Source organism: Syngnathus floridae, chromosome 5, assembly GCF_059516105.1.
Source record: "Syngnathus floridae isolate MCC-2025c chromosome 5, RoL_Sflo_1.0, whole genome shotgun sequence".
Lineage (NCBI taxonomy): Eukaryota > Metazoa > Chordata > Actinopteri > Syngnathiformes > Syngnathidae > Syngnathus > Syngnathus floridae.
The window spans coordinates 18,711,989-18,736,930 of NC_142417.1; the positions used below are offsets into that span (position 1 = coordinate 18,711,989).

Consider the following 24,942-nt stretch of genomic DNA (forward strand, 5'->3'; position numbering starts at 1 on the left):
CTGAAATTCCATCATAGTTCATAGTAGCTGCAGCTTTGTAAAATTCCTGTATTAGTATCCTCGGATGGATGCACAGGAGTAATGGAGTTCTGCTAAAATAATTTACATTAATCGCTAAAACGACAGTGGCCAAGAAAATATAACAAAACTGCAAGAACACAAACCTGGTTGTTGGTCTTCTGTAAGTCTTGTATAGTTCTACAAAGAACAACCACTAGGACTTTTTCTTCTTTTTCAACATTATAAATATAACTCTTGGTCTTTACAAAAATAATAATTGTTTTTATGACTCAACATTATTATATGAACGCTCACGTTGAGGATCTCATTGTACTGTATAAGCTGTATTTCTTGTACTGCAAGTTATTGTCTTGGGAAAATACAATAATTAATTAAATCATTTTCATTTACAGTAGGCTTTACAGTATAAACATCTATTACAAATAAACCGTTACTCTACCGGCCTTCCTCAAAAAGTTGATTTGGTTTTGATGAAAACACATCAAATAAAACAACTGGTTTCACATTACTTATTTATTTCTTTGCGTCCTTTTCTACTTGTCACTGTCCAATTTTGCCACACTTAGTAAAATGGAATGTATCAGTCCAGGGGTCGGAAACCTTTTTGGTTTGGTTTGGACAGACCCATAAATGCCCATTTTTTAAAAATAATTTCCCGTGAGAGCTATGCCATTTAAAAAAAAACGATAGGTTAAATACAATTAAATGCATGTATTTTAATTAAGACCAACGATTTTTTGAGTGTACTAATGTATTCTTTTTAATAACGTTTTTAACGTCGCCAAAAGCCATATCTGGCTCGCGAGCCATAGGTTCCCGACCGCTGTATTAGGAGCGCACCTGTCTCCACCTTTACGATTTAACATGAGCTTTCTTCTTAGGAAGTAGATGTTTTTATGTGTGTTCCTCTAACTTACACAGATCAGCTCTTGTTATGGGCCAGTCATTGATGATTTCTTTCAACTCACCTAATATTCCAATAATTATGAAGACATCATCAACAGACTGATTGAAGACTTGGTTCTGTCACGTGCTGGCGCCACCTGCGACAGGACCACGCCCCCCTGTCAGTGGAATCGCCGTCACCTGCCACGGGCTCATGGACAGCGCTATATCAGCGCCGCCAGCGCAGACCCGAGTGTCTGTCTGTCCCGTGATGCTTCGCTCATCTGTCCACAGATTCGAATCCACAGAACTGCTTGTCCACCCCAGCCAGATCGCCGCTCCAGCGCCAGCTATTTCCATCATCCCCTTCCACAATAAAGTCTGTCGCTACGCACTTGGCTGCACTGTCCGATCCCTTACAGTTTCAGGATTTTCTTACATTTCTGTCTTCTATTTGTTTGGCTCCTCTAAAAGGTGAACAGTCAGCTTCTTTTAAATTAAAAATATAAAATGTTACTAAAGATAAGATACATTTTTGCTATGTGTTTAATTAAACAAACTAACATTTTATTGCACTTTTTTTTTAAAAATTGTACAAAATAGAAAATTACAAGAAATTATGCCTTTAATAAATCAATTAAATGTTACCAGATATAATAAAAATATGAATTATTAAAATGTTTTATTAAGATTTTACAATTTTGTTCCCAGTTACAAGCTGAAATTTATTTCATATATGCCCATAAATGTGAGTGTGGATAGTATGCCCAGTGTTGGGCTGGGAACCAGTTCAGGGTGTCCCCCACCTACTGCCCGAAGTCAACTGGGATAGGCTCCACCACAATCGGGACCCTCGTGAGGAGAAGCGGTTCAGAAAATGGATGGATGGATGTTTGAACAAATTAGCACTGTAAATCAGAGTTCAAGAGAGGAAAACGAGAGAAAAAAAAATCAAAATTAACAAAGAGGAGCAAGAAGAATTAAGTTGAAATCAGCTTCACACATTCCATTGCATAATTGGGTAGCAAAATTTGAAATAATGTCATTTTTAGAAACCTTTTGTATTAGAGGGCAATAAGAACATGCAAATCAATTATTTCATATTAAACAAATGAGTTAAAACAACCCTAACAACATTAGTTATGCAGAAAAGTGAAACGAGTAAATCTTAAGTTGTTACAAATGTGTGTCTTAAGTTTCGGTTTTACTTATTTGCAATGACATGCTTTCAGAGATTCTTTTCTCAAACAGCTTAATCTAATTACCGTATTTGCCGGTGTATTGGTCGACCTTTTTCGATCCAAAATCGACCGAAAAAAATCGACCTCGACTTATACACCGAGTCATAAAATTTAACTTCGTATTCATCGCTTCAAATGTGATGGTAACCAAGGCCGTTTCTCATGCATCTCATTGTGCGTTGCACTTAGAAAATTTGAACCGGGCGGCGTGCGCGAGTGCGCGGCCCGCTGGAAGTCGAATGAGGCGCCGCGACCACCTCCGCGGTGCTTATAAACAGCCGATCCGCTCGGCGGGGGCTATTTTCGGCCACTTGGCTCGTGCGCACGGCCTCCCGGATGTGCCGGGCGGGTGCGCGAGCTCGCCGGCCGCTGGAAGTCGAATGAGACGCCGCGACCACCTCCGCGGTGCTTATAAACAGCCGATCTGCTCGGCGGGGGCTATTTTCGGCCACTTGGCTCGTGCGCACGGCCTCCCGGATGTGCCGGGCGGGTGCGCGAGCTCGCCGGCCGCTGGAAGTCCAATGAGGCGCCGCGATCTCCTCCGCGGTGCTTATAAAGTGCCGATCCGCTCGGCTTGGAGCTATTTCCGGCCTCCCGTTGGTGCCGGGCAGCGTGCGCGAGCTCGCCGGCCGCGATCTCCTCCGCGGTGCTTATAAACAGCCGCATGCGCACGGCCTCCCGGAATTTGAACACATTTCATCAATAAATTTCGCATATTGAATTTTGAAGTTTAATATAATGCAACAATTGAGCTCGACTTATACAAAGGATATATCATAAAATCGTAAATTTCCGTTGAATTTTAGGGGGTCGACTTATACACCGAGTCGACCTGTACACCGGCAAATACGGTACTTAGTGCCAGACTTAGTGCCAGTGACTAATGTAATACATCAGGGGTGTCAAACTAATTTTTTTCGCGGGCCACATTGTAGTTATAGCTTCTTTCGGAGGGCCATTATGACTGTCAACCCAAATAAATGTATGAGCACCTCATATTATATACAGTAAAAGCTACAAAACAAACTGATAAATAACTCGTTTTCAAATCAGACGAGTAAAAACTGGTCAAATATTTAAAAAAAAAAAGATATTATTAAATGTGAAGACAATTTGCAATTCTAGTAATGACACAAATTTGATGCACAATTTGTCTTCGCAGGCCACATAAAATGATGTGGCGGGCCGTATCTGGCCTCCGGGCCTTGGGTTTGACACCTGTGTAATACATGAAACAGCTTGAGGAATTGTCAAACTATTGAATGGTAAAATTAAAAGAGACAACTGAAAAAAAAGGTTGCTTGATGATTGAATGAAATCCAGATAAAATCTTCTGTGGACAAATGAATATTTTTTAAGAAGGGAAGCTGTGCTTATTTATAACAACTTGACATCGAACTCTGAACATGGAACAGCTAACAAATTCAATTAATACTACAACACATGCCAATTTGCTTCCCTCTTAGGTTCTAGGCGTGGTAATCTTGGTGTTTAGGGTGTAAGATTACATTTTTGTGTGATTAACAAACAAAAACAGACAAATCATAACATACTTAAAGAACACCCACTGTATTGCGCCATCTTAGTGGTTTAAAAAAAGTAAAAGGAAAAAAAGAAAACAAAAGAGAAACAGTGTTTTGCACGGTTGAACTGAAGGGCGTAATGACACTGATCTGAACTCAAACAAATATTATTCAGCACAGCTCAATTTTTAAAACTCAAGACATCACAAGATTTCATTTTCCCTCATGGCAAAGCTGCTGGGGAAGATGCCTATTCTCCCTGCACAATGTCCCTCCAACCACTCGTCGTTTACTATAAAGAAAACAGAAAGAGGCACATACTGTAAAAACTAAAGATAATGCAGCCCTACACTCAAGAGACAAAAATATTGCAGCAGGCTCTTTTTAAGAACCAAACAGGTAGTAACTGATCTTAAACACAATATTTGATCCAAGCAAGATATTTTGTATAGGTTGGAGAAAAGCAAACTATGAATAGTTTGGTCAATGACCTTTCTGTACCAACATTGTGATTTTTTTTTTCTTTGTTCAGTTATTTAATTAGTCTTAAGACCTGATTTGTTAGTTTTTTTTATTTTGGGAAAATGCTTTATCTTAGTTTATTTTTATTAGTTTTAGCATTAGCTTTGGGTTGTTTCTTTAATATATGGAGTATTTCGTGAGTGCAAAATAAAATATAGTGTAATAAAGTCGATGAGAATTCTTAAACGACTGTTTGACCTTCTTTCTTCTGTACGGTCATTAGAAATAAATGCATTAAAGACAAAAAAGTCCCAATGATCGTCACACACACGTCTGGGTGTGGTGAAATTTGTCCTCTGCATTTAACCCATCCCCATGTGATTTTGATCCATCCCCTGGGGAAGAGGGGAGCAGTGAGCAGTGAGCAGCAGCGGTGCCGCGCTCGAGAATCATTTGGTGATCTAACCCCCAAATTCCAACCCTTGATGCTGAGTGCCAAGCAGGGAGGCAATGGGTCCCATTTTTATAGTCTTTGGTATGACCCGGCCGGGGTTTGGACCCATAACCTTCCAGTCTCAGGGGGGACACTCTACCACTCGGCCACTGAGCTGGTTTTAAAATGAATACCGAAAGCATGTATGATATTAATTGACAATGATGAAAACAGGACATTTTTGCTTCAACTATAGTTAGTTTTACAAATGTAAGCGGTAAATAGTTTCAATTAGCTATTTTTTCAAGAATTTTTGTGACTATTTTATTTCATTTTATTTATTTATAATTAAAATGGTTTTTTTTCAACTCTAGTTTTAGTAATTTTGTTACTTTTCGTTAACTATTATTTCTTTGTTCTATACTGTACTTCAGTTCGGAGTAGAAGAACTTCACTGGCCTGCCCTAAAGCCTACTCCTTATGTCTGTTAACTGTCAACTAATATCCATCCGTTAGGACAAGTTAGTTAGGTCCAAACGTCCAGTGGTATTGTTTGCTTTTTTCTGGATGAACAGAAGTGCTCCAGAGATTTTTAGAAACACTCATAAGAAGAGTGGAAGTTCTGTAACTAAAAATAACTCCATGAGTTATTATTTTTTCAATTCCTGAAGATACAATGTATTTGTGTGAGAAAACTTTTTTCCATGAAACGTTGCAAGAATAAATCGCGGTATTGTACCTTCACAAAGGATGTCAATGGTATCCCCTTCGCTGAACTCCAAATCCTCTTGACCCTGAGCAGCATAATCATATAGTGCCACCATTTGGTAGAGGATGGTATGGTTGCGCAGAGAGTCTTCTGCCTGAATTAGAAGAGTGCACACGCTGTAAAGCTAAACATTCCTGCTCGGTAGACATTCATCAGTACATTTAATTAGTTATCTGTGTATGTTTGGAAAGTTTGGAAGCTGACAATCACCTTCTGTTAGAAGGCATCACTGTTTTTTTCTTCATTGCATTTTTTGCCACATTTACGGCCAATGCAAATACAAGAATATAAAGTATTGTCACTCCAAGAATGCAAGAATGGAATGACTTTTTTTTCATGTAACTTTGTTTTGGGGTGTTCTTGCACCTTGAGAATTGCTGAAGTATTCTTGAGCACATGACATGCTGCATTTGGCAGATCATATGAGGACTTAATTCTATATGTCCTGGTCAGAACAAGCTTTGTCCTTACCGTCTTCAGAAGAAGAACATGGTTATCTCAGAACAGAACAATAATGCAGCAAAAAAACCCAAAAAAAAACCCTTTTGTGTGGTACTACTTTCTGTCTTGCATTATTGAGTGGAAAACAAAAGCAAAGAAGTTTTCAGAACTTCAATGTAGATTTATTCAAATCTTTACCTGACACCACAAAGTTGTTCTGCCAGACTCAGAGAACTCTTGTATGGTCCTCCCTGGCTCTAATTCCCATTCAAGTGGTACAAGTACCCGAGAGCCATGCTTCCTATGTCTAATGAGAAACAGAGCAGCATTTAAGGGAGTGGTATGTTCAGGAAAATACTGTAAAGATAAACCGTTTCTAGACTTCAGGTGTATTATTTTTCTAACTAATCTTGTAGGACTTTTTCCCAATAGACAAAACACATTTGAGTTTGAAACAAAAAAAAAAGCTAATAACATACGTATATGACAATTTAAGGCAACAAACTGGACAGTTACCTGAGGCGCAGAGAAGATGCTGGCTGGTCCAATTGTTGAGCAATTTCTTCCTTGAGTTCATGGTATGATGCATTTGAAGGTACTGACAGTGCCATGGTGTATGTATAGTGAACTTTTACAACCACAGAGTCTGTTTCTACTTCTTGGACTGAGGTGACATCCTGTGAAAAAGAAATAATCATAAATAGAAAACATCATCCGATAACATATTCAGGTTTGGAGAGTAACGGGATAAACGTACCAGCGTTATAAAAGAAAAAAAAAAGTAACCATATTCCATTACAGTTAGAGGGGAAAACACGGTAATCAGATTACAGGTACATTTATTAAAAATTGAGTCATTCCATACCAACTGGACCAGATTTTAGAAGTGTTCCCAATTCAAGTTATGGATTTTCCTGATTATTATCATATATAATATGTATTATATGAAAATAATTATGTTACAAACAATATATTATGTTGAATTGTCCGTCCGTCTGCCTGCCCGCCCGTCCATCCATTATCTGTACTGCTTGTCCCCATGGGGGTCGCGGGCGTGTTGGAGCCTATCCCAGCAGTCATCGAACAGTAGGCGGGGGACACCCTGATCTGGTTGCCAGCCAATCGCAGGGCACTCAAATAGACGAACAACCACCTGCGCTCACACTCAATTTCGGGGTGGTCAATCAGCCTACCATCCATGTTTTTGAAATGTTGGAAGAAACTGGAAATAAGTGGAGTAAACCCACGCAGGTATGGGAAGAACATAGAAACTCCACACAGGAAGGCCGGAGCTGAATCGAATGCACACTGTGAGGCAGATGTGCAAACCAGTGCGCCACCGTGATGCCCTACATTGACATGTAGTCTGAAGTATTGTATACTTACGTTACAAACTACATTTTTTGACAGGTAACTAGTAACTGTTCATTTTAAAAGTAACCCTCGCAACCCTACATACACTATGAATTATGTCACAAAAACCCTCTATCATACTGTATTGATTTAACAAGTCCGCAGTTTAATTTCAGTACCTTAGTACCTTAGATACTAGAATTTAGGATGTTCCTGTTCCCCCGCTCTAACGAAAGGTAACCATTTATCCAGGTTGGGCAATTGAGAACAGATTCTCACTGAATGCAACTTACTTTACTGCTGGCTGAACTGGCTGTGTACTTAGGAGGGTCTGGGGCTGGCAGTTCAGTATGGGTAGCAGTTGAGTAGGATGGAGGCGGTGTTTCTGAAGAAAACTGTCCTCCTGCAAAATGCAATGTAAAGGAACACTACAGTAATGGGCAGATGATATTCACATTCACAATAACACCAATTATTGAAAGACAAATTATAAAGTGAACGGTTAAGATAAAACATTAATTACATTCACTTTACAAGACCATTATAGTGTCTGTGACATTTTAACACAGCACATTAAATATTTTAGGATAATAAATGTGGTTTTGTACAGAATTACCAATTATGTATAGAGTATGTTAAGGTGTCAGTCAGTTGTGTGTACCACCACAGTATCATTAAATCGGCGGACCTCAAGGCTACTACATGTAACAACCTCCAATTATGTGTAATAGTGTAAGTAAAATTAAATGCTTCTAAACTAAACATGTTTTAAACATTGTACTCCTACGTGTTCGTTGTATATGAATGTAATGTTTTCCATAGTAATGAGATTTAACTGCTTTCAATGGAGATTGAGGGCATATAACAATAAGGATCTAAAATTAATGTCACGGTATAAGTCAATTCTCTTCACAGTTATGGGGCATTTAGAAAAGTAGAGATTAAAATGGAACTATTTCTGAATGGGCCATTTAAATGTGAAAGTTAAACATTTCCCATTATAGAGGTTCAGAAAGTATCATTATTATTCTCCTGTTCATTAAAATGTTGCATTTTCATGGAAACATGTCTGCGTTTTCTTTGATGGGGCTGGCATGGCTCAGGTGGTAGAGCGGCTTTCTCCCACCCCAAACGTTGGTGAGCCCGTATTAAGATGAAATTGATTTTACCCCAACTAGTAGCTGCTGTTGGAGACCATTTTTGTGGACGAGAGGGTGGCTTCAGACCAGGAGGGAGGGGAATCCCAGTAGCAAGTGTCTGAAAGGTTAATAAAGCAAAAAAAGTACAAGCTGTTTTTTTTGTTTTGTTTTTTCTACAAAAAGAACAACAATGATGATGGGTATATTTGTCCAACTGGATCTATTTCCACTAATCAACCTGTGATTCATATATCTTTGAGTTTGTTTTGTTGCTCTTGGAGCTGTATATAGGTCAAAGCAAATACTTAAATTGTATCAGCACTCTTTCAATGGCTGATAAATTACCAAAATAAAAGATTGTTGTCGCTATGACAGCAACAAATTCTAAACCTCATTGCTTTTTTCCCTCAAATATTTACTCATTTTGAAAGTGATGCCGACAACACAAGTTTTTAAAAAATGGGCATATTAACTACTGTGCCCCCTTTCCTTTTAACAACATAATTGTTTGCTGAGTCCGTGGGTACATTTCATATGCATGTTGTATTTTTTATATTGCCCAAATTTTGAATTTGTAGAATGGACCATTGAGGGGCTGACTGTTTGGGTGACTTGGATTACCGTATTGGCCCGAATATAAGACGACCCTGATTAAAAGACGACCCCCTCTTTTTTAAGACTCGAGTTTGAAAAAAGACTTTTTGAACACCAAATTTAATTTTCATACAGAAAATAATTACAGTACATCTGAAACAGATGATTAAAACAATATATTCGAGAGAAAAAGCATGTTATTTTGCCTCATTCAAATCATGCAAAAACTGTCTATCACATCTTAATATCTGAAAATTTAAATATGTAAACTAAAGTGCAATCATATTTGTAAACGAATGGCTTCTGGTTTTTGAAATGTAAATGAACCAATCTACTGTGACAAAACAACAAAATTGCAATAACTGCATTAACCATCAAGGTGAAGTCTAACTGTAACTGTAGTCTTGAAACAAATCTGAATAAGGAAAAACATGCAATAAAATAATGCAAACTGGTTTAAACTTGAGAGTAGCTGAGACCTCTCTCTTTCTTCTTCGTGACAGGAGTTTGCTTTGGCCTGGAGAGTTAAAGGCACAGAGACACCGGTATGTGTATAAATCGGTTTTAGTTAGCTTATGGGCTTATAAATATAAATTGACGATCGAAACAACGAAAAGGAAGCTGTTGCTCTGAAAAATATAATTTAAATTTGCCGCGCAGACGAGTTTGACTGCACCGAGCTGCCAGCCGGAAGTGACGTCTCATGACGTCTCAAGTTGTACGCGTTTAGCTTCAATGAATGTAAACAAAAAGAGAAGAGGGGCCAGCGCGGAGACGTCGGCCCAGGCTTGCGGCCAACCTAGCTCGCCCAGCCGTGCCTTCCATTCTCCTGGCGTACGTTCGTTCGCGGGACGACAAGATGGGTTGCGTTCGCCTGATAGGATCCACGAACCGGACAGTGCGTGCCTGCTGTGTGCTCGTGTTCACAGTGGCCTGGTTGACTGTCATCTTTCCGGACTCTGCTGTGCATCGGGAGTGGCTAGCGTGCTATCACTCTTATTGTTCATTGATGTTGACTTCTTGTTTTATTTTTCCTGTGTTGTTTGCTTGTATGTGCGTTGTGAACTCTGTCTTGTCACCCTGGGATAGTGAGAAACGTAATTTCGATCTGTCGAAGCGTGACGGGAGGGGCACAATTCAGAAAACGTGCTCAGCTCGTCGAGAAAATGTGATTTAAGCAATAAAATTAAAAATGCGATTTAAACCTAAACCAAACGCTGCAGATGGTCATTTCTTCATGCGCCGTGGTCAACTCGGCACACTTAAGCCCCCTAGAGAACTTTTTACTATGCCAACCTAACCAGAGTGACGGGAGAGGCACATATCAGAAAACGTGCTCAGCTCGTCGAGAAAATGCGATTTAAGCAGTAAAATTAAAAATGCTTATAAAACCTAAACCAAACGTTGCAGGTGGTCATTTCTTCATGTGCCGAGATCAACTCGGCACTCTAAAGCCCCCAAGAGCACTTTTTACTATGCCAACCTAACCAGAGTGACGGGAGGGGCACAATTCAGAAAACGTGCTCAGCTCAGCCCAAGTGAACTGCTAGATTCATCATATTCTGCGTCAAAAGAGGTTTCTGAATCGGATAAAATGATGCTAATATTGCCGCTAGAAACGGAGCTGTCGCTATCATCTGCCATGTTGTTTGGGTTTGTTGAGATCCGGATGTACAACTTGTGACGTCACAGTAATGGCGCCACCAGTGTGGCTGCGTGCGGAACCCGATCGATAAACTGGCATTTAATTTTAGCTTTATTCTTAGTAATCGGTGTCCATTTTTAATTTCCAATGCGGCAAATGTGTTTTCTTTATACATTCTATCAAATTCCGTTCTAATTGAAAAAAAAAAAAGGGATGTCTCTAGGCCTTTAAGTTCAGCATTCGCTTTAAAGACATCTGGCGCCATCTCGTGTTGTGAATGGGTATAATGTCTAGACCCCGAATGTAAGACGACCCCTACTTTTTCAGTCTTATTTCAATGCAAAAAACACTGTCTTATATTCGGGCCAATACGGTAATTAAATTGGCTCAAATGCAATAAAAAATGTGTCTGCATAAGAAAATCAATCCTCTTCTTGTTAAGAGTATCAAAATTTACTTAAATGGCACAGATAAAAAATCAAGGGATTTTTTTACAATAATTAAAATGTGTGATTAACTATGAGTTAATAATAAAAAAATTGGACTTAATCACAATTAAATATTTTAATTGCTTGACAGCACTCCTGCTTTTTTAATGTAGTGCCGCCTGAGGCATCACAGTTTCCCGGCATTATGTATAGATATTTCTCTAAACCTTTTGAGGATATCTTGGGCTGTAGATGATGAAATCCCTAAATTCCTTGCAAATGTGTATTGATAAATGTTTATCTTAAATTGCTGGACTATTTTGTCATACAATTGTTCACTAAGTGGTGAACCTCACACCATCCTTGCTTGTAAACATCTGAGCTTTCAAGGGATGCTATTTTTAGACTCGATCACTCAACTGTCTGTACACCTGCGTAATGTTCTGAAATTTGAAGCCTGAATTGTGGCAAATAGGCTCCCTGTCAGTTATGGGCCCTTCATCAGTCATCATTTTTCTATTATATAAACTAATTAATTACACTCTCAGTTTTGCCTGTGGTCATCTTGATATCTGCCGGCTTGAGCAGAGACATTGGCACAAGTCCTCTCTGAAAACAAAAGGCTTTAAATCAGCAACTGGAGGTCTTTAATCAAATCTTTAATTTGTATTTTATTGATTTTATTATATTTTCTTTTTCTCTTACCTGTCCATCATATATGACAGTTGCCATCCCGTCCTTGTCCTGATCTTCATATAAAAATACCTTAGAACCGCCTGGCACTGTCAAGTGGCCTGGGCCTCGAGCCATGTAAGGGACTGTCATACACATGTAGCGGCACTCCCTGTCAAGTAGTGACATTTAATTAAACAAATGGATATATGTCATGGCAATGTTAATGTTCACTGTTATATGAATTCCAAGTACTTCTAAGAAGGCTGTCAAATCAAAAGACAGAAGAACCATCCTTTCATCCATCCATTTTCTGTCCCCACAGGGGTTGCGGGAGTGCTGAAGCCTATCTCAGCCGTCATCGGGCTGTAGGCGGGGGACACCCTGAATCGGTTACCAGCCAATTGCAGGGCACACAGAGTCGAACAAGCACTCGCACTCACACCTACAGGCAGTTTGGAGTGCTCAATCAGCCTATCATGCATGTTTTTGGGAAGTGGGAGGAAACTGGAGTTCCCGGAGAAAACACACACAGGCACAGGGAGAACATGCAAACTCCACACATGGAGGGTCGGAGGTGGAATCGAACCTACAACCTCTGAGTTGTGAGGCGGACGTGCTAACGAGTACCCCACCATGCCGCCCTAGAGGAACCACCACACTGTTATTTGGAGGAGACCAAATTGCTTCGTCAATGTTGCACCCATAGAGGAACACACACTTTTTGCAGTGAAAGGGTCCACCACATAGGTTTTTTTCACATTTTTTTTTTGCACAAGTGGGTTTCTCACACTGCCCCCCTGTGTCTGGGCTTTGGCTGTAAGTTCTCTTTAAAATATAATACTCACTTAGCACCATCTACTTTGGGTTGATAATAACCAGGTTTCTGTTGAGAGGGTGTAATAACAGACAGTAGTTAGAGTGGATGGTATTGAAAATACCAATGACAGTAAAATATAAAACTCCACTCTTACCTGTAACCTGAGAGGTTCAAATCCACCAAAATCATCGTTGGGAATCATGGATGAAATGACCTTTTGGTAACAAGAAAAATAAACATTTCTATGTCTTTTATACTATATTATAATTTTTCTTTTTCATTTTTATTCAATTCAGACACTTCCAACATTAAATATTTGATTCTTTTGACAGAATCAATGCTTTTAATCTACCACATACTGTATGTATAACGAATATGAACATCACACACAATAGTTCATTTTAAGTCTAGGTGTCAGCAGTGACATGTTTTTTGTTTGAAAATAATTTTTCCAATAATAATGTTATTGGTACAAGTGTTGTAGTCAAGACCATGCCAGTGGAGACCAAGACATTACTGCGACTAAAGACTTTGTGTTGTCCCATTGCTATACATTGTGAAGCGCTTTGTTACATGCGCAGCTGTTGTAAAATTTGCTGTATAAATAATTTTTTAGTGTATTGTATTGTAAAGAGAGTATCAAGAACGAGACAAGACCAAGACTTTTGGAGGGCAAGACCAGGACAAGACCAAGACTTTTGGAGGTTGAGACTGAGACAGGACCAAGAGTACAGTCCCCCCAGTCTCTCAAAGTTGAAAAAAAATAAGGAAAGAACAAAATGACCGGTATTTTTATTCTCATTACTCCATATATATCCATATATATTTGCTTATTTGGAATAAAGAAGTCAACTTTCACTTTGAATTTACTGCTTTTAAAGAGTCTTTAACAATACCCTTACTTTATTGTTTATTGTCTTTGAATAATTTTTTTAAGCAATATTTATTAAACAAATTTGATGAACTACATTAATTTAGTGTTATTGGCTGGACATAAAAGCATAAATGTTAGTCTCTTGCCACATATTCATGATTAGAAGTCAAACCCACACTGTAAAGAATTTCTCTGTTAAATGGCACTAAATTATACGCAGCATAATGTCAGAATTTAACCATTCAGGATTCCCACCCTTTTCTTGAAATTCTTTTTTAGGACTTTTCCAGGACTTCCTGGGACTTTTTCTTCTGCTACAGTATCTGTCATCACAACATACATTAATAAATTCCAATTCCTGTTTAATATTTCTTTTCAAAGTTTCTTGTATTTGCCTTAAATTGCATACCTTCTTGTGGTTTTACCTTAAGATTATCACAAACGCATCCAGCAACATGCCGTACTGCCTGTGCAAACTAAAAAAATTAAAAATGAAGAGCAACATGTGCCTCCGACACTCTGTTACTAGATATTGATTGGGAAATGAAGCAATACTGTAAAATTTGCTAACCATCTGATGTTCTCATCTTTGTGTCAAGACTGTCTTGTATTCACTAAAACAGTGCACCTGCAATTCCATTAGTTCGTTTTAATGGAAGGCATTTATTAAGGTTTTTTTTTTTTATCAATTATTATTTCCTGTCAAGCAGTGGAGATAGGAATGTGGTAACTGTCTCCACTTATTGTCAGAAAACACTCTTTTATGTTTGTGAATGGTAGTGGTTGTTCTTAACCAAGCATTCATTTTTAATCTGCATGTGGGGATGAATATTTAACATGATTTTACAATTATTATAAAAAACAGCAAAACAGTAAAGTAAAATGTGCCTCCGATGCCCTGTTACTAGATATTGATTGGGAAATGAAGCAATACTGTAAAATTTGCTAACCATCTGATGTTCTCATCTTTGTGTCGTGACTTCTTGTATTTGCCTTAAATTGCATACCTTCTTGTGGTTTTACCTTAAGATTATCACAAACGCATCCAGCAACATGCCGTACTGCCTGTGCAAACTAAAAAAATTAAAAATGAAGAGCAACATGTGCCTCCGACACCCTGTTACTAGATATTGATTGGGAAATGAAGCAATACTGTAAAATTTGCTAACCATCTGATGTTCTCATCTTTGTGTCATGACTGTCTTGTATTCACTAAAACAGTGCACCTGCAATCACATTGGTTTATTTTAATGGAAGGCAATTATTAAGTTTTTTTTTTATTTATCAATTATTATTCCCTGTCAAGCAGTGGAGATAGGAATGTGGCAACTGTCTCCACTTATTGTCAGAAAACACTCTTTTATATTTTTTTAATGGTAGTTGTTGCTCTTAACCAAGCATTAATTGTTAATCTGCATGTAGGGATGAATATTTAACATGATTTTACAATCATTATAAAAAACAGTAAAACAGTATTTTACAATTATTGTAAAAAGAACAGTCTGTTGTAAATGCACCCTACATTTTCTGAAATTGTGTACCTTTTCATTCTGCAGCAAAACTAAAGCAATTGATCTGTGTTGCAAACCTTTTGCAAGAGAGTGTATACACCTGTAAAAAGGTATCAGTTATTCTGCAGTACTTTTGGTACTTTGATTGGAAATGGGCCATGATGTCTGAGGGGCAAATGAAATCTCTGCATACCTTTGATTTTCCTAAGAAGTCTCTCTGCTTGAGTTGTTCCACATCCTTTTTCCTGGGACGAAACACCACGCCCTCAGGTACATTGAGAGGTGCAAGGGTTTCCTTTCTCTGTATTGTAAACGCAAACATGCTTACTTACTCAAATGAATAACCTCTCTTTTTTAGTTAGCAAATAATGAATAATATGATAAAAAATACTAGTAAAGCATATTTCTTTTATTTACATAACTATACATTTTCTCTTAACTAAATGTGCTTGATTCTGTGTACTAAACAATTTTATGCTCTGTGGTGAATACTCTAAGACTTTACTGGTTTGTTTATGGTTTTGTTTTGAACATAGAATAACTGGTTTTGAGGCGAAAACGAGTAGGGGTTTCAAGAAAAATATTTAACAACTGTGGAAAACTGGAATTGGTATGCTGCCCTTTCACATGAAAATGATTGACACTCACCAGGACACTGTCCAAAGTCATTTCTAAATTCCCCCCTTGAGTTTGTGAGATGAGAATATCTCTGGCTTGATCCCACTGGTCCATTCGGCAGTACACAGCTGCTGCATTATGTAACACCTGGGAGAGATTTCAAGATTAGATTGATGCCTTCTCATGCCAAGATTTTAGAAGCTGTAACACTAATTAATTGATTACAAAAGTGTTCATGCTTTGATTTTCTGTGGTTTGGGACATGAATGAAACAATTTAACCCTTTAATTAAAACTTCTTGTCAACTTTATTTCATTTTTCCTCAACGCCTCTTCTTATTTGAGACGTGTGACTTTTGTAAGAAATCATACGACAGCTTTAGTGAACTGAATGCAAATTTAAGTGAGCATGGATTGAGATCTGAACTTGGAAAAAAAAGTACATATGTTGGGAAATTGTGTGTGCAGACTAATGTCACACCTGCCAGCTGTAGAGTTTATAACGCAGCCCAAGTTGTCTATAGTCAATGACCATATTTCCTCTCAAGTGTGTCTGTGCCCAGACACAGTCAGACAGAGCCTCGTCCAACCTGCAGAAGAACCGAATAGAGTCATGAACCATTATAACACAAAGCCTCTCAATTATCAACTAATCAATCAAAACTTCATTCATAGAGCGCTCTTCATCCAGTAATTGTAACTTCAAGTGTTTTACAGAATAAAATTATGCAGTATGTACTGAGATATTTTTTTATTGCAAATCCTGCTAGACATGACAAGGAACTAACAAACAAATGACAGCCTCAGACATCCAAGAACAGTAAGCCAGACGAGCCAGACCCCATTTTTCTCAGCAATATTGTTCTGATGGTGGGTGGAATTCCTTGCTCAAGGGCACAACAAAAGTAGCCAGGGTGATGTGTGTCAATTAATTTAATTTATTAACACTTAAAATCTGGAAAGATGCTGAGACAAAGGTTGGTACACCCTTAGGACCAGACATGCTAAATTAAAATTATTTTCCCAGACTAATCGGGGGACCATAGGCCAAACACTATGGCATTTTTGCCTCAGAGACAGAAAATAACGTGAAAACACCGCAGAGATGTCAACGTATTCAAGTTAGGCAAGCTTAAAATATTGGCAACGTAAGCATCAGCAGTCATTGTTCCTATTTGAAAGATGAGGAGGTCATCGAAGTATTCCTTCATTTACAGTGTAAGATGTAAAGTACACCCTGCTAAATATTCTCAGGGTAAGTATACCTGTACACTCAGTGGAGAGTAACAAAATGACAATTGCACATTGGCAATAAAATTAACTGACAAAACACCCACGAATTTTGAACATTGAACAAAGTACATAAAATAATTATAGTCTTTGTCCTACCTGTCAAGCTGCATCATTACTGCTGCTCTCTGGAAGAATGCAACTGCGAGATGTTGATCCTTGACAATTGTGTGATCTAAAGCCTAAACAGACAAAACAGGACATGGGTGAATATTGCTGGTATTTTCTTTTTCAATGCCTACACATCTGTCTGTCCAACACAGCATATGGCATTTGTAAGATGAAGAAGCTTTGAATGCAAAAAGCAGGATGATACATCTTGTTTAAACACTGACACTTTTTGGAACTATTTGGAACAAAATTGTGTCCTAATGATCGGGAGATTACAAATTACTGATTTGCTTGTACTACTACATGCATTTCCCAGTTCACGAGTCAAGAGGTTGTTGAAGAAAACACATCCGCAATGAAATTTAGGACACACTTTATACAGTTGTATGCAAAGTTTTGGGCACCCCTAATCATTTTCAAGATTTTCCTTTATAAACCATTGATCAGCAATTTCAGTTAAATATATCATAAAGCAGACAAACAGTGATATTTGAGAAGTGAAATGAAGTTTATATACCGTATTTTTCGGACTATAAGTCTCATTTTTTTCATAGTTTGGGTGGGGGGGCGACTTATACTGAGGAGCGACTTATATGTGAATTTTTTCACAAATTTTCAAAATTAAAAAAAAAAAGGAAGAAAAAAAAAGTGAAACCCCGATAAACGAACCGCGATGTAGCATGGGATTACTGTAATTTGAACTGTAATTGACATCCGCGGCGCGGCGGTTGTTTACATAAAGGACAAAGATTCGATCACGGGATGACGAAGATGACGAAGGGCCCCACGTACTACCGGCATCATTTGCGGCTTTGTTTGTAAGTGACACGGAGGACAAAGAGTTTGAAGGATTTAATGATTTGGAGTGACACAGAAGGTTTGAAAAACTATTATGGCTTTTACGCACGCCCGGTCCTACTCTACGGAGCTCTCTTTCACCTCTGCGGATGGAAGTCGGGGGCTGGCGCTCGGCCGGGTGGCTGTCCAGGGACGGTGGGTGGGGATCGGACATGGCTTTTACGCACGCCCGGTCCTATTCTACGGAGCTCTCTTCCACCTCCGTGGCTGGAAGTCGGGGGCCGGCGCTCGGCAGCTGGCTGTCCAGGGACGGTGGATGGGGGTCGGACACTGCTCCTACCCACGCCCGGTCCTACTCTACGGAAGTCCCAGCCACCTCCGTGGCTGGAAGTGCCACCTCCGGGGATGGAAGTCCACGCCACCACACACCTGGAAGTCGACACCGGTGCTTGGGGCCGTGTGGCGGTGAACTATTTATGTTATAGTTATTTGATACATTTTATTTCGTGTAGCAACTTGTATATGTTTTTTCGTTACAGTTCAGTAGTCGGCTCGTTGAACTCTTGTTTTGTCAAATAAAGAGCCGTTTACCAAACCCACGTCTTTCTTGGTACTTTGCTGACGTCAGCGGAGCACGCACGGCGTTGTTGACAAAGGACGAGGAATTTGATGGATGGATTTAATGATTTGGAGTGACACAGATGGTTTGATAATATTGTTGGTTATATGATAGTTATTTGATATATACTTCATATATTGTTATATGGGTCTGTGGAATATTTAGAACTGCAACTCACGACGAGTCCGACGTCAGCGGCGCGGCGCATACATGGCATCGTTTACATAGAGGACGATTGATGGATTTAATAAATTGGAGTGACACAGATGGTTTTATAAGTGTGTTATTTATGTAATAGTTATTTGAATAACTCAGAACGTTACGTCAGGCCCGTTCTCAGCTCTTCGTTTGTGTTTATGTCATGATAGCATACCTATCGTTTAGCCTGTTGTTGCTCGTTCATGTCTGTTCTTGGTGTTGGATTGGATTTTGTTGAATAAATTTCACCCAAAATGCGACTTATACTCCGAAGCGACTTATATATGTTTTTTTTCACTTTATTGTGCATTTTATGGCTAATGCGACGTATATTCCGGAGCGACTTTTAGTCCGAAAAATACGGTAGTTTAAAAGTAATGGTGGTACGAAATCTTAATGAAATCCTAATGAAATGTATTACGGACCTTTCTGTTTGACAAAAGTAATGGAAAAAATGCCCCTCCCAAAAGAGGTCTCTCATGATTATGGCATTCAACAAATATAATTTAATTATATATAATTCATATAAATAATCGTAATCCCAAAAAAGCTCTCACATAATTATGGCAACAAATATAAATAATTTTAGTAATCGTAGTTAACATAGAACAGGCAAAATTTAGTCTGGCTTCATGTCAGCCCATGAGATCTCTGGCTTCAACTTGGCTTCAACTTTAACTACACCTATACTGTATCTATCTATGTATGTCTGCTCATCATGTTTTCTCTTATAAGACCTTTTATACCGAAGCATGTAACTCACCATAAGGGCAGCATCCAGCTGCCCCAGACAAATGTGTGCTGATGCAGCATTGAAGAGAGTACGATATGTTGGTTCGGTGATCTGGTCCAGCTTTTCCAGAGCTCCTTGCCAGTCCTTGTTGTCCATTGCATGCACAGATTCATTCCACAATTGCAGTAACTCTGTATAAAGCATTTTTGCTGTTAAGAACAAAAACAGCAATTGATTAACATTTTATCTTTAGCAAATGTAAACAACAATACATTGGATTGACAAGCAATGTTGTGTTTGTATAGCACCCAGTCATATGGAAAACTGTGGTATTATTTGCATTCTTCGCCGACAGAGATTCGTGCTTCGTCGTCAGGGCTTTTCGAGAGGGTTACCCCAGGCAGGATGTTCTTCGCCAGTGTTTTGCCAATGCCACTCTCCCATTCAAAGTGTCATTGGTGACTGTGTGACCGGGGACCCCGCACCCTGGCTTTAAATTTGCTTTTGTCCTAATCAGCTTCTTTTTTTCTTCCGATGAGTGCCTAGGATCTTTTGTTTATCCATTTTTGTTTCATAAAAGTGAAAGTAAACTATTTGGAATTCTAGGATCTATTGGCACTAACCAGTGATTTTAATCATATATGTAATTAACTTTGATGGTACCGTTAACAAACGACGTGGCTAACCATGTTTTGAACGATGCATATTTTAAGGGGAAGTCAACCCCAAAACATTTTTTATTACAATAAACACGAATCCACAGTTTATTTTTGCGCACAGATATTGAATGACTTTTTAGCTTAGACACTAAGTATGTTGCTCTCACGTCAAAAATCTCTCGTGGCACTTACATTTGTTTTTATGACTTTGACTGATGTCATGTATTTAAAGGAAAGAATCCGGTCACTTTTCAAAATAAAATATTTCATGTGTTTTTCAGCCCTTTGTAATAAAAAAAACCTGATAGTTTCTTTTTTTCCCCGTCATGGTCCAAGGGTTCCTGCGGCCCGGTGGTGGGGAGTTGCTGCCTTAAAGGGCTAGAGACATCCCTTTTTTTTTTCAATTAGAACGGAATTTGATAGAATGTATAAAGTGAACACATTTGCCGCATTTCAAATTAAAAATGGACACCGATTAGTAAGAATAAAGCTGAAATGAAATGCCAGTTTATCGATCGGGTCCCGCACGAAGCCAAACTGGCGGCGCCATTACTGTGACGTCACAAGTCGTACATCTGGATGTCAACAAACCCAAACAACATGGCAGATGATAGCGACAGCTCCGTTTCTAGCGGCAATATTAGCATCATTTTATCCGATTCAGAAACCTCTTTTGACGGAGAATATGATGAATCTAGCAGTTCACTTGGGCTGAGCTGAGCACATTTTCTGAATTGTGCCCCTCCCGTCACTCTGGTTAGGTTGGCATAGTAAAAAGTGCTCTTGGGGGCTTTAGAGTGCCGAGTTGATCTCGGCACATGAAGACATGACCACCTGCAACGTTTGGTTTAGGTTTTATAAGCATTTTTAATTTTATTGCTTAAATCGCATTTTCTCGACGAGCTGAGCACGTTTTCTGAATTGTGCCCCACCCGTCACGCTTCGACATACTTTTCAAAGTCAGTCTCAAAGTCAGTCTCAAAGTCTCCTTTATTGTCAATTCCTCCGCATGTCAAGACACACACAGAGATCGAAATTACGTTTCTCACTATCCCAGGGTGACAAGACAGCGTTCACAACGTACATACAAGTAAACAACACAGGAAAAATAAAACAAGAAGATGAACAATAAGAGTGATAGCACGCTAGCCGCTCCCGATGCACAGCAGAGTCCGGAAAGATAAGACAGAGTTCACAACGCACATACAAGCAAACAACACAGGAAAAATAAAACAAGAAGTCAACATCAATGAACAATAAGAGTGATAGCACGCTAGCCGCTCCCGATGCACAGCAGAGTCCGGAAAGATGACAGTCAACAAGGCCACTGTGAACACGAGCACACAGCAGGCACGCACTGTCCGGTTCGTGGATCCTATCAGGCGAACTCAACCCATCTTGTCGTCCCGCGAACGAACATACGCCAGGATAATGGAAGGCACGGCTAGGCGAGGTGGGTTGGCCGCAAACCTGGCCCGACGTCTCCGCGCTGGCCCCTCTTCTCTTTTTGTTTACATTCACTGAAGCTAAACGCGTACAACTTGAGACGTCATGAGACGTCACTTCCGGCTGGCGGCTCGGTGCAGTCAAACTCGTCTGTGCGGCAAATTTAAATTATATTTTTCAGAGCAACAGCTTCCTTTTCGTTGTTTCGAGCGTCAATTTATATTTATAAGCCCATAAGCTAACTAAGACCGATTTATACATATACCGGCGTCTCTAGCCCTTTAAGTCTAGTCCAGTGGTTCTCAAACTTTTTCAGGCTAGCGCCCCCTTGGCTCCCCAGTGAATTCCTAGCCTGTTCTATTCAGTGATGCAACGCTGTGATTTCAAAGGGATGTTGTAGACAGATTTGTAGAAACAAAATGCTGCATATTATTATTCATCTGTTGTTAACCATCCATCCATCCATTTTCTATACCGCTTGTCCCCACGGGTGTCGCGGGCGTGCTGGAGCCAATCCCAGCAGTCATCGGGCAGTAGGCGGGGTACACCCTGAACCGGTTGCCAGTCGATCGCAGGGCACACACAGACGAACAACCATCCGCAATTGTACTCACACCTAGGGGCAATTTGGAGTGCTCAAATGGCCTACCAAGCACGTTCTTGGGATGTGGGAGGAAACCGGAGTGCCCGGAGAAAACCCACACGGGCACAGGGAGAACATGCAAACTCCACACGGGGAGGGTCGGAGGTGGAATCGAACCTGCACCCTCCTAATTGTGAGGCAGACGTGCTAACCAGTGTGTCACCGAGCTGCCACTGTTGTTAACCAATGCTGATAATTACAGCGAGAAATAATTTTATGTGTCTTCACATAAATGAGATTAATTAGTACAGTACCAACAATAAATATGGTCAAAGATAATGTGATCAAATTGATCATTCCAGAAATATGTATCAAGCTGGGATGCATTGGCACAACCAGTATTCAGAGTAGCTCACTCCTTTGAAAAGATTGGTGACCTCTGCTGTGCAAAATAAAAATTACGGAGGAAAGGAACAAAACTGTCCATAAATTAACAATTTGTGGAAACAATGGGCTCTAACAATTATATCTGCTTATAATGTCAGTATGGAAACAAACACAATAGAAAAGAATAAAGTTAATAATGATGAATGGAAAACACAATTGTGATTGTACTTGTTAGGGATTTATATGACAGCTCAGTCAACAAAGATGTATTCACTCCTTGTTTGCGTTTGATCATAACATACATTTGAAAGAAAATATATACATAACAGCATCATTAGGTGCTTTTTCAGGATTAAAAAGGATAGACAGTGAATAATTGACATGTAGTTAGTTCACTGGACACAATCAAAGCTGGTTTAACATTTATTGCACAAATTAAATATTTTTTACCTTCTGGTGTGAAGAGCTGACTTTGAATTAAAATGTCTTGCTGCCTTGTGATTTTCTTCCGGGGAAACAGGGAAGTAAGAATTACTGAAATAGGTCTACACCTCTAAGTCTCCAGCCTGTTGCTACAAGGAAGTAATTTAACCACATTCCTTTAAGGCAGAAAAAGTTCGTTAGTTAGTTCACTGGACACATTAAAAGTAGGTTTAACATTTGTTGCACAAATTAAAGACTTTTTACCTTTTGGTGTGAAGCGCTGACTTTTGAATTAAAATTTCTTACTGCCTTGTAATTTTCTTCCATGTAAACAGATAAGTAAGAATTACTGAAATAGGTCTACACTTCTAAGTCTCCACCCTGCTGCTACAAGGAAGTAATTTACTCGCATTCCTTTAAGGGCACCTGGAGAGAAAAAAACTTTGGAATTAACCTGTCCACATGACATGAGCACAAGAGAGCTAAACCTGCTCATCCTGAACATCTGCATGCTTATTAGTGTTGGACAAGTGCTGGGCATTCTGTCCTAGGGACGGAACAAACAAGGGATTAGGAAGTTAAAAATAAAAAAAAAGATGGACTGAGGACTGACAGGTTTTCATCCGTTCTTGTAATCATTCCTATCCGTGTCAAGTGCTGACGAAACTCTCAGTCTGTCTTCCCTTCAATGAACCCTGGTCCAAGCTGCATTTGGTGGCCCTGCGCCGCTCATTTCTGACAGTAAATATGTGCAGTTCAAGGCTTTTACATTTTCATTTTTTTTTTTAACCTTTATTTACCCAGGCAAACAATTAAGCACAAGTTCTTATTTACAACTGCGGCCTGACAAAACAATGGCTCATTGAGGGGGGGTGGGGGATGGAGTGCTAAAAAATAAATAAATAAAAACAAAGTTATATAAATACACAATCAAAAATAAAGAACAACAACCAAGAACAATAAAACTATACAATATAACAACATATTTAAACTAACAGCTGCAAGAGTCAGTTAACACTTGTTGCAATTTATGTTTGAAAACTGTAAATGATGTGATGACAGTGAATTTAAGGGTATTTTGCATAGTATTCCAATCATAAGCTGCAGAGAAATGGAAGGAGTTTCAACCAAAAACTGTACGTACTTTGAATTTAATAACTGGGCCTTAGATTGAGGGAACATTGATGATGGTGCAGGAGGGAGGAGAGATAGGGAGGTAACATGCTGAGTATGGATTTGTAAATGAGGTGAAACCAATGGTGAAGTCGTCGGGTGTGGAGTGATGTCCAATCAATTAATTTATACAAATCACAGTGGTGAGTGGAGAAGTGCGCACTTGTGACGAAGCGGATAGCGGAGTGGTGAAGAGGGTCCAGCTTATTGAGAGTGGATTGGGATGCCATCCTATAGATGATGTCGCCATAATCAAAAATGGGCAGGATGGTCATTTTGACAAGAGAGTGTCTAGCTGCACGGGTGAAGGAGGCCTTATTGTGATAGAGGAAGCAAAGACGAGATTTGACTTTTGACTGTAGGTGTTTTATGTGGGTAGTGAAGGAGAGGGACGAGTCCAACCATAAACCAAGATATTTGTAACAATTTACAAACTCGAGTTCAGTGCCATCTGTTAGAGTGGTTCTCACTCTAACTTATTTTGCAAGAACCACACGAGAGACAGTGTGCCTTTTTAAACACTTCCAAGTGGAGAGTCATTCCATTCATTGGTGCGGAGAGATTAAGGGCGCTCGGACTGCTTCATCATGGAGCGACGCCGGACTGGCCTGCTCTTCCTCCCCCGGTTGGACTGCGTCGTGAGCTCGGACTGCTCCGTCCTGGAGCATTGTTGGGATGCGTCGGCAGCGGGTCTGCGAGGCAGCGGAAGAGGGGCCAGCGCGAAGACGTCGGGCCAGGCTTGCGGCCAAACCAGCTCGCCCAGCCGTGCCTTCCATTCTCCTGGCGTACGTTCGTTCGTGGGACGACAAGATGGGTTGCGTTCGCCTGATAGGATCCACGAACCGGACAGTGCGTGCCTGCTGTGTGCTCGTGTTCACAGTGGCCTGGTTGACTGTCATCTTTCCGGACTCTGCTGTGCATCAGGAGCGGCTAGCGTGCTATCACTCTTACATGTTCATCTTCTTGTTTTATTTTTCCTGTGTTGTTTACTTGTATGTGCGTTGTGAACTCTCTTGTCACCCTGGGATAGTGAGAAACGTTATTTCGATCTCTTTGTGTGTCTTGACATGCAGAGGGATTGACAATAAAGGAGA

General features: G+C 39.6%; 1 protein-coding gene across 6 annotated transcripts; it reads right to left on the reverse strand.

The window, feature by feature from the left end:
* Positions 1 to 1,571: 1,571 nt before the first annotated feature.
* On the reverse strand, positions 1,572 to 23,097 carry noxa1 (NADPH oxidase activator 1). Of its 6 annotated transcripts, none has more exons than XM_088376299.1 (17): positions 22,940 to 23,097; positions 22,703 to 22,851; positions 19,208 to 19,368; positions 16,818 to 16,900; positions 15,910 to 16,018; positions 15,460 to 15,576; positions 15,005 to 15,112; positions 12,581 to 12,640; positions 12,455 to 12,492; positions 11,640 to 11,778; positions 11,475 to 11,543; positions 8,298 to 8,385; positions 7,422 to 7,531; positions 6,292 to 6,452; positions 5,974 to 6,082; positions 5,305 to 5,428; positions 1,572 to 3,962 (listed from the first exon to the last, which is right to left on the reverse strand). In XM_088376299.1, exons 3-17 carry the CDS (start codon positions 19,331 to 19,333, stop codon positions 3,874 to 3,876), a joined length of 1,530 nt encoding a protein of 509 aa, XP_088232425.1. In that variant the 5' UTR covers positions 19,334 to 19,368; positions 22,703 to 22,851; positions 22,940 to 23,097; the 3' UTR covers positions 1,572 to 3,873. The 6 variants fall into 6 exon arrangements, with proteins under 6 accessions (XP_088232425.1, XP_088232426.1, XP_088232423.1 ...); XM_088376300.1 differs by having other exon boundaries at positions 1,572 to 1,814; positions 19,208 to 19,386; XM_088376297.1 differs by having other exon boundaries at positions 19,208 to 19,386.
* Positions 23,098 to 24,942: the final 1,845 nt, after the last annotated feature.